This window comes from Dysidea avara, chromosome 5 (genome assembly GCF_963678975.1).
Source record: "Dysidea avara chromosome 5, odDysAvar1.4, whole genome shotgun sequence".
Lineage (NCBI taxonomy): Eukaryota > Metazoa > Porifera > Demospongiae > Dictyoceratida > Dysideidae > Dysidea > Dysidea avara.
Window position 1 is genome coordinate 21,555,566 of NC_089276.1, and position 15,086 is coordinate 21,570,651.

The following is a 15,086-nucleotide window of genomic DNA, read 5'->3' on the forward strand; positions in this document are numbered from 1 at the left end:
ACACTATTACAAGGTGACTTTACTATACGGCTCTAACCAGGAGCTTATGAGCCGCCAAAGGCGGCGAAGGAGTATAAAACTGAGTTTCATGACAATCCAAATTACGTTACTGTGTGTGTTTTACGTCACATGCAAATGATGCTCCAGTCACACGAAGTAGAGACGAGTTCGCTACCATCGAAGAAGAGAAAGACCTCGAGGAAGACTCAGCCAGCTTTACCATTGCCATGTGTCACTGGTCACATGTAATTTTGTTTACGGCTTCAAATACCAAGATTTTACTTTCCTTATATGGAAACTAATCGGCGATTGATTTGGATTGTGATGGCACCTGGCAGGCAGTGTAAGTTTCATGATCCGCAGCTCATAAACTCCTACTCTAACAATTACTCCACTAACTCTGCCGTAGTCTTAACAGACAGATCTGCAGTCTAGAGTTGCAACAGTGGGTCCACAATAGGGCATTTAGAGTAAATGCACCTCCCACCCGTTTTTGGAAGAGCTACATTTTTTCACCACAAAGGGTATAACGTGAGTACAAAGGTACAGTAAAAGCCTACAGGAGTATAACCGAGTATTACCTACAAAAAATGCAAGATACAAAAACAAAATTTAGATAATGGTATGCATAATATGCTTTGATCTTTGGAAGATAGTGAACTATACTAAGAGATCTATTAGCAGGTCCTTAAAGTGGTTAGAAACTAGGGTTGGGCAATACAATTATCACATGTATTTAGCCTTCACATAAGCAATATTTATCGCATTTTGCAATAATTACCACATACATCATCTAATTTGTATCTATTCTGGGCCTCATATTTGATACAGCTAGTTCTTGTATACTATTGCTAACGGCCGTGTCAGTATGTAGGTAAAATTATTAATAAAAAACTTCGTTTGTAAAATGATTCTCAATGAATACAGGAGCCTAAAGGTGCATAGGAGCGTGATGCTAGTGTTAAGTGTTTCAACTTTTGACTAATTAATTAAACGTCAAGTCCATATAGGGCATTCATTCTATATTCACTGCTGCTCAGTGGTTTATTCACTTTATTGCATCATCACTTCAAGCTGTTTATGATACTGGTTTTTCAAAGGAAGCCATGATGAGTCTAAGTGCTTGTTTGCTACTAAAAGAGCCTGAACAACTCTTAACAATGAACTAAGTAACCATTTTGTAAGCTATCTGTGCTGTAGAGGACCAGAAACAGAACTTCACTGAAATTTATGTAACAACTTTAAACATGCTGTAGGAGCAGGTGTCCTACAGACCTTCAGCACTTGTGCTGTAAAGTCTTAAATATATATAAAAATAATAAATAAAATCATTCTTTTAACTACCCAGTCTACCCTACCAGTATTACTGACACTCTATGACTACATATTAAATGCTAGCACCTGTTGACATAACCAGGAATACTCTCTATAAGGACATGTGGTTGCAAAGACATTTCATAAAAGATGAAACACAGCTATATCCTGAGTGTTACACTCCTTTGCGCCTTGCAGTGCTTATGAGTTCCTGGGGAAAACAAGGACATTACAGACTTTCCCACTTTCCTACTGTCTAGTTGTGTTTCAATTTTCAAATGCAATATTTCAATAATTGCATTAAATGGCTCATGCAATAATTGCATATTACAAATTAAATATCGCCCACCCTTATTAGAAGCCTGCTAGCAGGTTTCTAACCAACTTGATAGAGACCTTCCAGCAGTGCATATCTCATTTTCGATCATTGATTTGCTATGTTCTTCCGAGCATATTCAGGCTAATAGCCCACAGCTGGCAACCAGCTGTCCAAGCCAATGCATTCCTTTATGAGCTTGCCAAAAAGAATTGAGGTAGAATTTAACAATAATCATTGTAATTATTATTTGTTATGACAAATGGACAAATCCAGCGATATCATGGAAAATTCTGTTTAGAGCTCGTGTGTGTAGTAAATTAGTAAATGTTTTATGGCTGTTTCTTCTATAAGACTAGTAGCCAAGACCTAGATGAGTAAACTTCCTTGTGGAATAGTTTTTTTTGTTATGTGCAATGTGGGTGTGGTCCATAATCAAGCCATCACTATCCCAACACTCAAGCTTCATCTTAGAACTGTAACAGTTTCTATACACCTGTTCTTCACACTGCTGTGATGCCATGGACACTCAACAACTTATAACATTTCTTGTTGACACACTTAACCATGTATTTCATTATATAGCACTGCTCTCAGTTCAACTTCTAAAAAGCAGTGAGAAGGTGCGAGCTTTGATTTCTCCAGCTTTCAACAAACAAATACATGTTCAGTCTTTTACGCTTATTGTATTATAACAATGTACGATGACTTTAAAATAACATATCTGATCCCACAATGACTCCATCTATATACTCATACAAATGATACTATTATCTACATTGGTTAGGAACCATGCCCCGAGAACCTCCTCACCTATACAAAGCACAACAAACCACAGCAGTACAAAACAATTAAATATCAAACACTTACTTATTTTATACAACACATGTCTAAAAGGCAATTGGTCAGGTACAGAGAGTATATCATGCAGGACAGAATTCCACAAAAAGAAGTGACTATTGAGCTATCGATGCATGAAAATGGCATTTCTAGGTTCCTGTAAAATACACACTTGTCTGTTGTGTGCTTGCACTGGCTGTACTCGGCAGCACAACACACTATTGTGTGTGTTGATCACATCATCTTCAGTTAATTTAAAACCATAGACTCCTACATCAGATTTGTACATACTTCATATGTATATATATACACGCCTACATTTGAAAGCGTAACTCAGGGGCGGACCCCGGAGCAGGCAAAAGAAGGGCACAAACAAGCAAAGTTTTATGGGGATGAGGAGAGTGTTAGTTGCTGTATTACCCATGTAGAAGGTTCAGCTCCAAACAAATCACTCTGTATAGACTTCTATTATGATTAAAGTACTTGGTAAAGGCAGAGCCTGTATACCAGAAGGCCTTATAAAGGCCTAAGATGTTTATAATTATTAACTGCACTAAGTATGTTTGAAAAGTAGGAGAAAGAAAAAATCCATGACTGGACCTGGGCAGCCTCGAACCTGCAGCCATCCAATTAATGCTTGAACGCTTACAGGAGTCGGGATATTTTCTTCTTACTATTTTCATGTATTTGTATCCATAGGAACCTAGAGAGTGACTTATTATCTCTAAGTACCCCACTTCAGCTACATAACAAGTTGCCTAGAGGATTCAGCTAACAATACGTCATCCTATAGAGAGTTCAGCCACAAACAAATTACCCTGCAGAGGATGCAGTTACCAAAAAGCCCCCCTGTAGAGTTCAGTTATGTTACAAGTCACCCTGTAGAGAGATCAGCTACAATAAAGTCACCCTGTAGAGAGATCAGCTACAATAAAGTCACCCTGTAGTTAGATTAGCCACTAAAGACCACTCTGTAAAAATTTCAGCTACGCACAAGCCACCCTGTATAGAGATGAGCTGCACTCAAGTCACCTTGTAGATAGTTCAACTATGAGCAAGTCACCCTGTAGACTGTTCAGATTCAAACAAGTCACCCTGTACAGAGTTCAGCTCCAAAAAGTCACCATGTAGACAATTCAGCTATACATAACACCAAGAGTAGATAATGCAGACAACTACCATATAAGAATGAACAATCTGCATACACATGCATGAAAATCATGTTCCCTTGGTTCCTGTAAATTATGCACACTTGTTTGGTCGTGCTCATGGACACATTGGCTTTCCTTGACCCTCACTTGGCACAGTTTAAATATGCAAATAGATCAACACACTTGGCAACCCAGGGCCTAGCTGGGCACAGTTAAGCTGCTTGATATGACCAACGATTTGTTGAAGCAATAGAGATGTAGTAGCAAACTTCCTCACCAAGGCCAATACAGGTCCACTTAGCACCTACAGCTGCATCCAGCCATGTTGTGGGTTGCCCAATTTAACCCCAAACATTAGTGCATGCTGTGTTTCGGGAGTGCATATGGGCCAAGCTAACTTGGAGCTTATAAGTGTCTTGCGGCATTTATAGCTCGTGATAGTAATTAATTAAAACTGAGTAATAATAATCCCCTCAAAAACACCTTTGCTGTAAAAAAAAGGTGCGTCCAAGAAACTACAAGTATCTGTAATCCCATGTAAGCTCAGCTGTTGAAAAAGACTACTGGTAACTGAAAGAGCTGATATCCAAGAATCAATGTTACTACAACTGACTATGATTACCAAAGATATACCAAGTCCATGCAAGAATACCTTGGCTGTAACACAGGCAAATAAAATTAACTGGCAACTAAAACAGCTGATATCTGAAGTGGCCAAGAATAAAAGTTAAGTTGATACAATTAACTACAATTATTAACTTGCAACATTAAATCCTAATCATTCAACTGTGTTCTATACATTCACCCTTACTACATCCTAAATTAATTCTTTGTAACTCTAATTGGCTGGTAATTTGGCCGCCTTTTTCAATAGTCAGAACACAGTTGAATGATCAAGATTTAATGTTGCAAGTTAATAATTGTAGTTAGTTGTATCAACTTAACGTTTATTCTTGGCCACTTCAGATATCAGCTGTTTTAGTTGCCAGTTAATTTTATTTGCCTGTGTTACAGCCAAGGTATTCTTGCATGGACTTGGTAAATCTTTGGTAATCATAGTCAGTTGTAGTAACATTGATTCTTGGATATCAGCTCTTTCAGTTACCATGCAGTTCATTTCATGGAGTCTTTTTGAACAGCTGAGCTTACATGGGATTATAGATACTTGTAGTTTCTTGGACGCACCTTTTTTTTACAGAAAAAGGTGTTTTTGAGAGGATATCACAAATTTTTGTCAGTTATATAATTTATAGACTCAATGTTCAAGCCATGGGAGTATATGATGAATTCTGCCTTGTAGAGGTGTTGCAATTAACCAAGCACAAATCTGCTGATAAGTTGTGTGCATATAACATGCAATCCTATAGTAGCTGTTAATTTTTATTAGGACAAGATCCAGTGGAAATTACTGCAATTTACTGATCAGGCCAAGTAATGGCTAGAGTGAGGTTATCAAAGATGTGTGTAAAGCACTTATTTGCAAAGCATGCTTTTCTAGGTGATCTTGGGGAATGCAACCATAGCAACTCTGAGATTGCATCTGGGATCTGGGAGTGTTTTCAGACAGAGATGTAAATATTCAGCTATATTGTTTGATGACTGTTCTATTAGAGTAATTTTATTGCCTAACTGTTCTATTAGAGTATATCAATCATTCTGTACTTTTCAATGAATAAAACCTGCTACGGCCACTGTGTCCTGAGGACAACTTATAAATTTGGTTTGCCACTCGTAGAGCAAAATGCTTTGCTGAGGTTTTTTTTTTAAAAAGAGATCACATACATCATACTATTATTTTTATTTCACTACATACATATGCTTACATCATATACAGGTACAAGACACACACAAAAGGTGCAAACACTATACATGCATGTTCATGCATGCACCACATTATTATTGGTTGTACTTAATGTAAACAAGTTAATATCACATCTCTTGAAATGCTCTTGTAGGTGAGCTGGTATTGCCCTTACTAGGTGTTAAAAAGGTCTTGCAGAAACGAAAATTGTGTTGTACATTCTGTTTAGTGTCCATTTATTACACATGTCACTCCATAGTTAAGCCATGAGGATCTACCAACCTGGAATATTGATTTTTTGTACATTCTCTTTTAATTCAGTGTCTGCTAGACTGCATTGTGTCGTCAGATATTCAAGGAAATGTCTTTGGTGTTGTGACCAATGTTCCAGAATGTGTGTTTAATTTAACAGTGCCTGCTTGTTCTTTTACAGGTCTCACTTAATATTGTGTCATCATGGAAACATTCAATATTGTGCAAGCTGTGTGGAACAACCACAACTCATATACACAGTCACCGGCAAACCATGAACCACATTCAAGCAATCCGTTACAAATTTTGTTGCATAATGAGTAAGGCCAATGAAACTTGATTACCAGTTTCTCGCTCAGATTTTTGAAAATTTGATGCGGGCGGGCGGTTATTATTCATTATTCATTATTTTCCAAAAGCACAACACACATCCCAAACATGAAAATTTCTGCCAAAAAACAGTGAGATCTACTCTTGTATTAAACTATGTTACTAATCCATAAGAATATTCAGCTATTTCTGTAACTCCTAAACAAGTGATTTTTTCCATTAGAGTATAGCTGATTGCTCTATTAGAGTAAAAGTGACTGCTCTATTAGAGTATTTTGATCTGAAATACCAATAATGAAATTCCATGCGGGTGTATCAAAAGCATGCGGGTGATGACGCGAAATTGCTAATCAAGTTTCATTGGCCTAATGAAAGCCACAACACAAGCTCCATGGTGCATTACTGGAAATAAATAAGTTCCACACAATTATCACTTGACCTATTTAGGGGAAATCCTTTGGAAAATCCCTGTGCAGTAACACTTCAAGTGAAAAATTAACACACGTGATACGTGAATACGTGATTCATATTACACAGCTTCTAATACTGTATTATTGATGGTGGTCCATGTCATAGATTTATATATAATCTATGTCCATGTCTAGCACGTGACCTATAGGGGAAATCTCTAGGAAAGTCCCTGTAACACACACGTGATACGCGATGGACGTCCATTTCTTGAGAGGAAGTACGAATGATAAACTGGCATTTGTCATAATTATTGTAACTGGATTTCAATGGAGTGGTGAAGCGTACTTTAAAATACGTAGCTACACCGCTTGAAGAAGTCGAATGGATATTAAAGAGTCAAGAATGATGTACTCAGCTCCTCGTGGAGGTTCAGAAACGAAAAGAGGAGTGGAGATTCAGTAATGAAACGAGGAGTGAAAGTTCAGTAGCGAAAGGAGGAGTGAAGAAAGATGAGGCTAGTATATGTAAAGTGCCCCATCGCCTTACACTGATTAACCTCGTTTATGCGATCGGGTTTTAGACTGTCAGACGTCTGCACTGACTAATGCAAATTCACTGAGACCTAGTTCTGATGGTACCAACTTGAGTAACAGCAAATACCAGTATTATCCAGCTTGGAATTATCTCATGGATGGATTGTCGACAAGGTGTACTCGTACAGACCAAGTAACTTTCACCCGTATTAATTGTCACTTTATAGAAGTCTCGGAACTGTAGGTGGAAGAAGTAAGCTAATGTACATGATGCTTGTACAAAATAATACTTAATTCACATTGCATCTGGTCTAAATAACTAAATATCATGTACAGTGAAATGTACCTCTCTAATCAGGACACTGTGTAGTAACTAGTAAGGTCGCTGCCGGGCCAACTTCAAATGTGTTGTAAAAGTGACATATATTTTGGGTGTGTTGTATTATGCACCTATCAATGTTAAGCCCCACCCCCCCAGTACGGGGAGGGTGGGGATTTGATCAAGTGGAAAGTCAAATTCCCCTACCTGGGGGTAAATTATCAGGTCAAATCCCCACATAGTCCCACCCTGTGAGGTGGGGATAGGATCATAGGAAGGGGATTTGACAACCAACATGTTGTAAAAACAGAAGCCACAGTGACAAAGGTACACGAGGTGCTGCGGTTTTATCATGTGTTCTCTTGCGCTTCACGTATAAAACTACTGTAAAGGATCTATGCTACTATAGAGCGCTTGTTCAAATTCCCCACTCCTGGAGGCAAAATTTAAGTTCAAATCCCCTCCTAATGCCCCACATAGCCCGTACTGGGGGGGTGGGGCTTGACATTGATAGGTGCATTATCAGTGTATGTAGAGTGTAATGACGTCAAGGGTGTCATGAATTTCCAGGTCCCCAAATGTGTCATTTGTAAAGATATAAGTGACATAGATTTTAGGTGCATTGTATTTAATGCCCGCCTGTCAATTTTACAGGTCATTTGTCATAGCATACAGTTCTCTCGCTAGCAGTTGTGGTACATACATAACTTGGCAACTAAGATCAAGGTTCGGGTCAGTTTATCTCCAGAGGAATTTTATAATGTTATGTACATGTGTGCTTTTTGTAGTTCTCATTTACGTGGACTGTAGTAACATCAAGGACGCTGTGGATCTCCAGGTCACAGTCTGTGTATACTAAGAAATTTTTGTAATACCTCAAGGGTGTGATGAATTTTCAGGCCCCCAAATCTGTCATTTGTGTAAAAAGTGACAGATTTTTAGCTGTATTGTGTTTAATGTCTGCCTGTTAATTTTACAGGTACAGGGTACTTGGTCATAGCATGCAGCTTTCTTGCTAGCAGTGATACATACGTAAGTAACTTGGCAACTAAGATCGGTATAGACAGAGGAATTTTATAATGTTATGTGTGTTCTTTAGTTCTCAATTGTCAAGTGTACGTGGACTGTAGTAACATCAAATACGTTGTGGATCTCCAAGTTAGTCTGTGTATACTAAGAAATTTTGTAATACCTCAAGGTGAGAGATGTTGCATAATCCAGGGCTAATATTGTGAAACCATCCAAATAACTCACAGTAGTGGCCGCGCATCTTTTAATTGGGCATGCGCTTTGTAGTTTCTTGGCCACGCACCTCACTACCATGAGTCTTGATGTGAACAGTACAACTGTGCAGTAATGCAGTATTGTGCTCACTTGGACAGCTTATCGTAAAATCTTCTGTACTCAAATCAAACTCTTGATCAGATTCCACTGGGGAACACCGAATAGCCAGGGTATGGTTACCACAATCCAGATCATAAAATGTATCACCAGACTGGCCTGATTAACATACAGGATGTAAGTATTAATGATATTAACCAGATTCATACATACATTGCATATAAGGTCCACCATCCAAACTGCAAGTGAACGTTGATGGAATAGAGACAGTCAATGTAACAGTAGCATTTCTCCCCCTGATTGATAAGGATCTGCTGACTGATTCTGTTTGTATTTAAAATGAAAGTAGTTTCTGAACTTCTGCAAGTGATACTTACTTGTAATCGGTGTTGGTGTGGGAGTGGAGTCTGCTATAGTGACACTAATCTGTAGTGATAGTTTTGTAGTTATTCCATTAGGAGAAAATTCAACATCAATAATGTGTGTTCCAGCTGATAAACCCGAGTATGTTTCACCTGTAGAACCTATGAACAAGAGATTAACTGTAGTTCCTTAACATTACAAAGAATTTACACATACATGACTCAAATGTTCCCCCATCCAAGCTACACTGCCATGTCCCTTTAAGGTTAGCATTCAGTGTTATGGTAGCTGTGTCTCCACTGGTAGAAGATGAACCATTGGCAAAAATAGATGTAGTTACTGTAAACAATGAAACAGTACATACATGCAATATGTGTATATGTACACATAATAACAATTATGATGCCTTAGTAGTATGGGTTAGGTATAGTCAAGCCCAAAAGTACTTTTACTGTAACACAAAACACTTACTACAAAGTTATTTAGTGAAACTTTTCACTAACTGATTGAGTGGCTTTCCGACATAACTCAATGACGGCTATGGTTACAGTTTGATACTGTCACTTTCGGACATCATTTATATAGATACCTTATGGCATATATACCGCTGTGCATACAATGTACATATCATGGTCTTACCTTTGTCATCCTTTGCGTCCCATTTCCTTTTGCTGACAGCAGTTGTGGTGCATGGTTTCATGTTTAAAATTGTCTGTAAACTATCCGTAACAGCCAAAGTAAGAAGATTGGTTGTGGGCTAGCTTCACGTCTCTTTTAGACAGCTTACCAACTATCAATGAAGCCTTAGAAATTAAATTGAAGAAATAAAGTCCACAAGTAAGTAATTGTAGAGTCAAAAGGGACTGAAATTTATTTTTATAGCTTCCATCCTATTTCTTCCTTTATCTATTTTTAAATGTATATGTACATTGTAATGATAACAAGCAAATTTGCTTCTTGTAGGTTCACTTTGCCATTGATCTGACTTACATAGTCTCTCCAATGGAAACCGATGTGTTAATATGTGTTAATAAGTATACATCCAATCAATTCAAGTTGATATGTTTGTTCAAGTTGATATATTAAGCTCATACCAGAGCAGCAATGTTGTGTACCACTAAGTAGAGTGGTGGATACAGGGGGGTTGCAATGGTTTCAGCTGAAAACCCCTCTGAAAATAGTGTGTGCCCTAATTAATTGTGGGGATAAACTCACCACGAGTTATACACAGTGTATTATACATAGGACTTTCTACTGGTGAAACTTCATACTTAAGTTTTGCCTTTGAAATCACCATTACGGCGTTCAACAGCTTGTGACATTTTTCTTGTGACCTTTTTTTTTTGGTCTTCGACTTGTAGCTAAGCTGGAATCTGAAACTCCCTCTGAAAATTTATAGATCCGTCACTGGAGTACTTGACTTACTGTGATCACATAGTTGCACAAGTGTACATATATATCAGAAACCATAATATTACTGACCACAGCATGCCATACACTAGATACCTAATGTTGGATATATCAAAGCTATATATAGGTACATATCAAAGCTATATATAGGTACAAAGTACACAAGTACACTCAAGAAATAATACACTGGTGTTTGTTAGTACTTAACAGTTACTGTACACGATGAACTGACTTCAGAGGCAGATCCAGAGTTTGGCAAGAGGGGGTACACCAGGTTAGTAATCATATGAAGCAGGGGTCTGAGGGGCACAGCCTAGAGGTGTATATCTATGTATTTTAGGGCTCAAAATTTTGATGCACAGTAGTTTTATGCACAACTGTCTAAACCATAGTAATAAGTTATGCTTTCAAAGTGATCTGCATAGACTTGTAGGGATCAATAACAGTCGAGTAGCTAGCTAGTTCAGGTACATATATGAGCCTAATGTAGAATGGGATACATCAGTTGCAAAGTATCCTAGAAAGTTAAACAGGTGTGCAAGCCGGTGGGATGATGCTGCAGATGCAAGTTTTTTCATATTAATCAACATTTGTGGAGGATTAGGTTATATGTGGTGAATGTTCTATTAGAGTTTTGATTGACTGCTCTATTAGAGTATCTCGATCTTGTGTGGATGTGTTCCCTGTGCCCCCCTTGGATCCACCACTGGATTTGATATACATGTGTCGTACGGTGTAATATCAAGCACCATCAGTACTTCTTATTATCATGTCCATAAATGGTTTAATAACAAGTAAACAAACTAGTGCAAAAATAATTTTTAATGGAAAATGGAGATCACTGAAAAAACAAAAGAAACACAAACGATTAAGTTAGTATGTTAAACACACAGAGATCTCTATGTTGACTCAAATAAACATTTATACATGAAGCATTCTCAATACTTATCTGCTCCTCATTTTTGAAATAATTGTATCCATTGAGTCCAAATAGAGATCTCTGTGAGTTTAACATGCTGGCTTGTTTGACTTCTATTTCTATTACTTTTTCAGCATTATTTTAGTTTTCAAAAATTATTTTTGCATAGTGGCACATGATTGCTATACTTGTATAGCCTCATCCACCTGGCGACACTCTTTTCTTGGGTGTGATAAATATTCATTCTAATATTACATATAATTAGAAGTGTTAGAGCTACTAAGGATCATTACAACAAAAGCCGGGCTCAAATTAATTTATTCTCTGTGTAAATCAGCATGGCTAAGTAGGGGTTAAATATGCACTCCAGGATCTAGGAGATGCTTTCCCTTACTTCAACATTTCTATTGTAACAATCCTTAAATCATAAGTTTGCCTTCCAACTGTATATTAAGATGCATGGTTATCATATAGTATAAACTAGTACAGTACAACTACTACAATGAATAGGGACAAGCATAGTGAAACACATATTTACATACCTTCTTTCAAACAGCGAGTCATTTGGTTAGCCCAAAACAATGCAAACCGATCCACAAAAGCAAATCTATGAATGTACATATATCAGCCTGATCATAAGTATTCATTCAGTCAAGAAATACATACCTAACTTCATTAGTCTGTGCTAACATTATTTGTGGTTTGTGATATGTACACACATCAAACAACTATCCATTACACTACAAGGATGTATCTTATAATTGACTGACCTAAAACAAATCTCTCCTGTTCCAGCAGGTGGTGCCTTCCATGTGAGATCAATTGAAGTTTTTTCAGCTCTGCTAGTATGAGTAGCAGCTGTCTATATAACAAGAACAATTAAACATATTAAGATGAATACTGAATGTTGCATTACTGACATCACCACTACACTGGGGTTGATAGTCAGTTCTTCCAGTGGCATCAAAACTTCCAACAGGAGAATCATCAGCCCTAGCTCTTCCTTGAATCATAAATCCTTTGAAGTCCATATTGCTTGAGCTACCTCGAAGTCTTACTAACAGTTTTGATATTGTATATAAAAGCTTGCTGTAACAATATGGTACTTACTGGTATAGGTCTCTCCTCTGAAATAGTGATCAAGGGGAAAATCACTAAGGTCCACTGAATATGGTAGTGGATCAGTTGATGGAGATCCAGAGTGTTGAGGTACTATGTTAGAACAAGCTGCTGCTGGTGCTCCTTCAGGCCTTCCACTGACCAGCACATACCCCAAGATGTTGCTTACTACTAAGATCTTATATATTCCTAGTTGAACTGCCTGTATCATTTAAAGCATTTACTAATAAATCTATAACCCTGGTTTACATAATGGCTTACCATAGCTCTAGCAAATGGCAAAACAGTGCAAACAATTTATCCTAATACATAACATAGCTAATACAAATACACAAGGATATGTTGACATAAGAACATACGTACTTTGGGCCTTCTTCTTCAGACCAGCAACAGTGCAAAAGCAAGCACAAGCTGCTACTGTTCAGAGAACAAAAGAGCACTACAATAACTTGGATCAGACCTTACAGTTATAAAACTTAATCTGCCAGCTGAAGTATGCACTACAAAGGTTTATTGTCAAGGGCAACAGTAGATGGTCTTAACACAATGATGGCTGAATTTGCAACCACTAAATGACATCACTGCTGTAAAAACACATCTGACAACTGATCTGACCACATCACAGAAAACACACCATTAACTATCTTCAAAGAAATGTCATATATAGTAATCATACTACAGTGAATTAGCTATCTATCACTGCCATAAATATATAACATTGAAGTTTTTACAATAAGTTCAAATGTAATGTTTTCAGTTTGTCATAACTCAGTTTTCTTTGAATAAGCATTGACTGTTGTTTAACTGTGTGAAGTCATTTCTGTTCCAAAAAGGCTGTCAACAATATAGAGCATAGTGTCCTTCAATGATTGAGATGCTAGGGACAACTAAATTACCTCCACCTTGTATAGACACAAGGGGTTTTAGTAAAATGCCAGTCAACAAATTCTCCATCTTCTGTGATTACTTTAACAGTGTAATATTCAAAGTCATCCGGGATGTAAATGAAGACACTCAACAGGAACATTCCTATAAAAGGACAGCCACATACTATTTAATATACATAGTATTAAATAAATGTTAACATGCCAACTGAAGTTGGTTGAAGATCAAATAATTATTCTCTTGTAATGACAATTCAGTTTTACTGTTTTATTGATTCACACACAGCATCACCCATACTACAAGATCCTACAACTCACAGTTTGGCACTGCAGCGCTTTTTTGTTGTTGTTGCATGGAATAATGCCAAAGGTATCATAGAATAATCTGCAGCCACACTACTATTATTATTTTAAGTTATTAGACAGAGCTTATGACAAGGTTTGGACACTGGACAAAACCTGGTCAAATTGCCTAGATGTATGACAATAATGTAAGTTGTCTGGACACAGTGTCCCATCAAAGTACAAGGAGGTAGCCTAAGGACTGAGCTGGGCAATTGGAAACAGTGGAAATGGAAACTGGAAACAGAAAGTGGAAATGGAAAACTGAAATGGTCAAATCGTTATATACGTGTGTCCTAGAGTAAAACTCTTGTTTAGCGGCCACCTCTTAAAGATCACCTTTTTACAAAGGCCACCTCTGCACAAAGACCACATTGTATTAGTTCTGAGGATAGTTAAGGCATACTTGATGATCTAATTGATTAGACCACTTCATGGTCACCTTTAATAAAGACCATCTCTTCACAAAGACCACTTCTTTACTTGGTAATATTCAAACATGTATTTACGTGAGGGGTCACCCATATTTTGGTCCACACTTTACTCAAGTCATCTGCCATCGTCGCTTAGTTTGTATCAGAATGTGTCATGTGAAATGTAGCTAGCCACTACAACCTACTGATCAATGGAAGAGAGGTCTCATAAGGAGATGGTGGTGGCCTCAAGAACCTAGCTTATTGTAGGTCATGGAATATGTAGATGCTTGGAACTTTACAACTTATTTCTGTTTCCCATTTCCACTGTTTCCAATTACCCTGCTCAGCTAGTGGTTGATTCTTTCAATAAGAACAGTCACTTGGGTGCTGGACAATTCCATAGTAACTGTCACTTGGTTGCTAGAAGATAGTACACTTGGTTGCTAGGAGATACTATTCTTTCTTACTATCCAAGAAAGTGACTACAAATGTACTATATATGTGTAGTGCAACCACACAACAGCTGCAGCAATATATTGTGGATTACACATGTCTAATAGGAAATTAGGCAACATTTCAGGACATTATGGCAGGACAACAGAAATTTCTTTATCAGTAGTTTGTCCCTTATGGTGCTCATGAGCTTCTGTGTGTAGTAGTGCAATGTGGTCACTAACTGTTAAACTTTGTACCATTAGTTATTGATTAACACAAACTGGAGAATCTATATCCAGGTAGATTATTTATTACTATTGCATTGGATTTTTCCATTTATTTCACTATGCAGTAGGCAAACTTTGAACCAATGGTATATGATGGTCCATAAATCAATTTGTATTAGGAGATTTTCAGATTTTATAAAATGAGATTTAAGAACTTTGCAAGTTTTTTATCATATACAAAACAATAGTATTATGTATAAGCAATAAGTTAATAAACTGCTGCTTTGTAAATAAGTTTGTGACTTACCACTATGGGCTGATTTCTGTGAAAACAATTCCTAGAGAAGCTCTAAGCGTAAGTGC

The 15,086-nt window shown here is 37.4% G+C and overlaps 1 protein-coding gene and 1 long non-coding RNA gene across 3 annotated transcripts in view; one reads left to right on the plus strand and one right to left on the minus strand.

The window, feature by feature from the left end:
• Window positions 1–12,895, minus strand: part of LOC136256190 (sushi, von Willebrand factor type A, EGF and pentraxin domain-containing protein 1-like) — a 64,878-nt gene extending 51,983 nt beyond the window's left edge. The window contains exons 1-10 of one of the 2 annotated variants that reach the window (XM_066049137.1): window positions 12,783–12,895; window positions 12,681–12,721; window positions 12,411–12,621; window positions 12,221–12,357; window positions 12,071–12,162; window positions 11,843–11,907; window positions 9,188–9,310; window positions 8,986–9,132; window positions 8,822–8,932; window positions 8,642–8,767 (exon numbers count right to left, since the gene is read on the minus strand). In XM_066049137.1, the coding sequence (XP_065905209.1) occupies window positions 8,642–8,767; window positions 8,822–8,932; window positions 8,986–9,132; window positions 9,188–9,310; window positions 11,843–11,907; window positions 12,071–12,162; window positions 12,221–12,357; window positions 12,411–12,621; window positions 12,681–12,683 (1,015 nt within the window). In that variant the 5' untranslated portion in view covers window positions 12,684–12,721; window positions 12,783–12,895. Of the gene's footprint in view, window positions 1–8,641; window positions 8,768–8,821; window positions 8,933–8,985; window positions 9,133–9,187; window positions 9,311–11,842; window positions 11,908–12,070; window positions 12,163–12,220; window positions 12,358–12,410; window positions 12,622–12,680; window positions 12,738–12,782 lie in introns of both variants that reach the window. The other variant, XM_066049138.1, reaches the window with a different exon arrangement.
• On the plus strand, window positions 6,658–8,587 carry LOC136256198 (uncharacterized). Its single transcript, XR_010701367.1, has 4 exons — window positions 6,658–7,201; window positions 7,922–7,993; window positions 8,056–8,299; window positions 8,367–8,587. It is a non-coding gene; the product is annotated as an uncharacterized lncRNA (long non-coding RNA).
• Window positions 12,896–15,086: the final 2,191 nt, after the last annotated feature.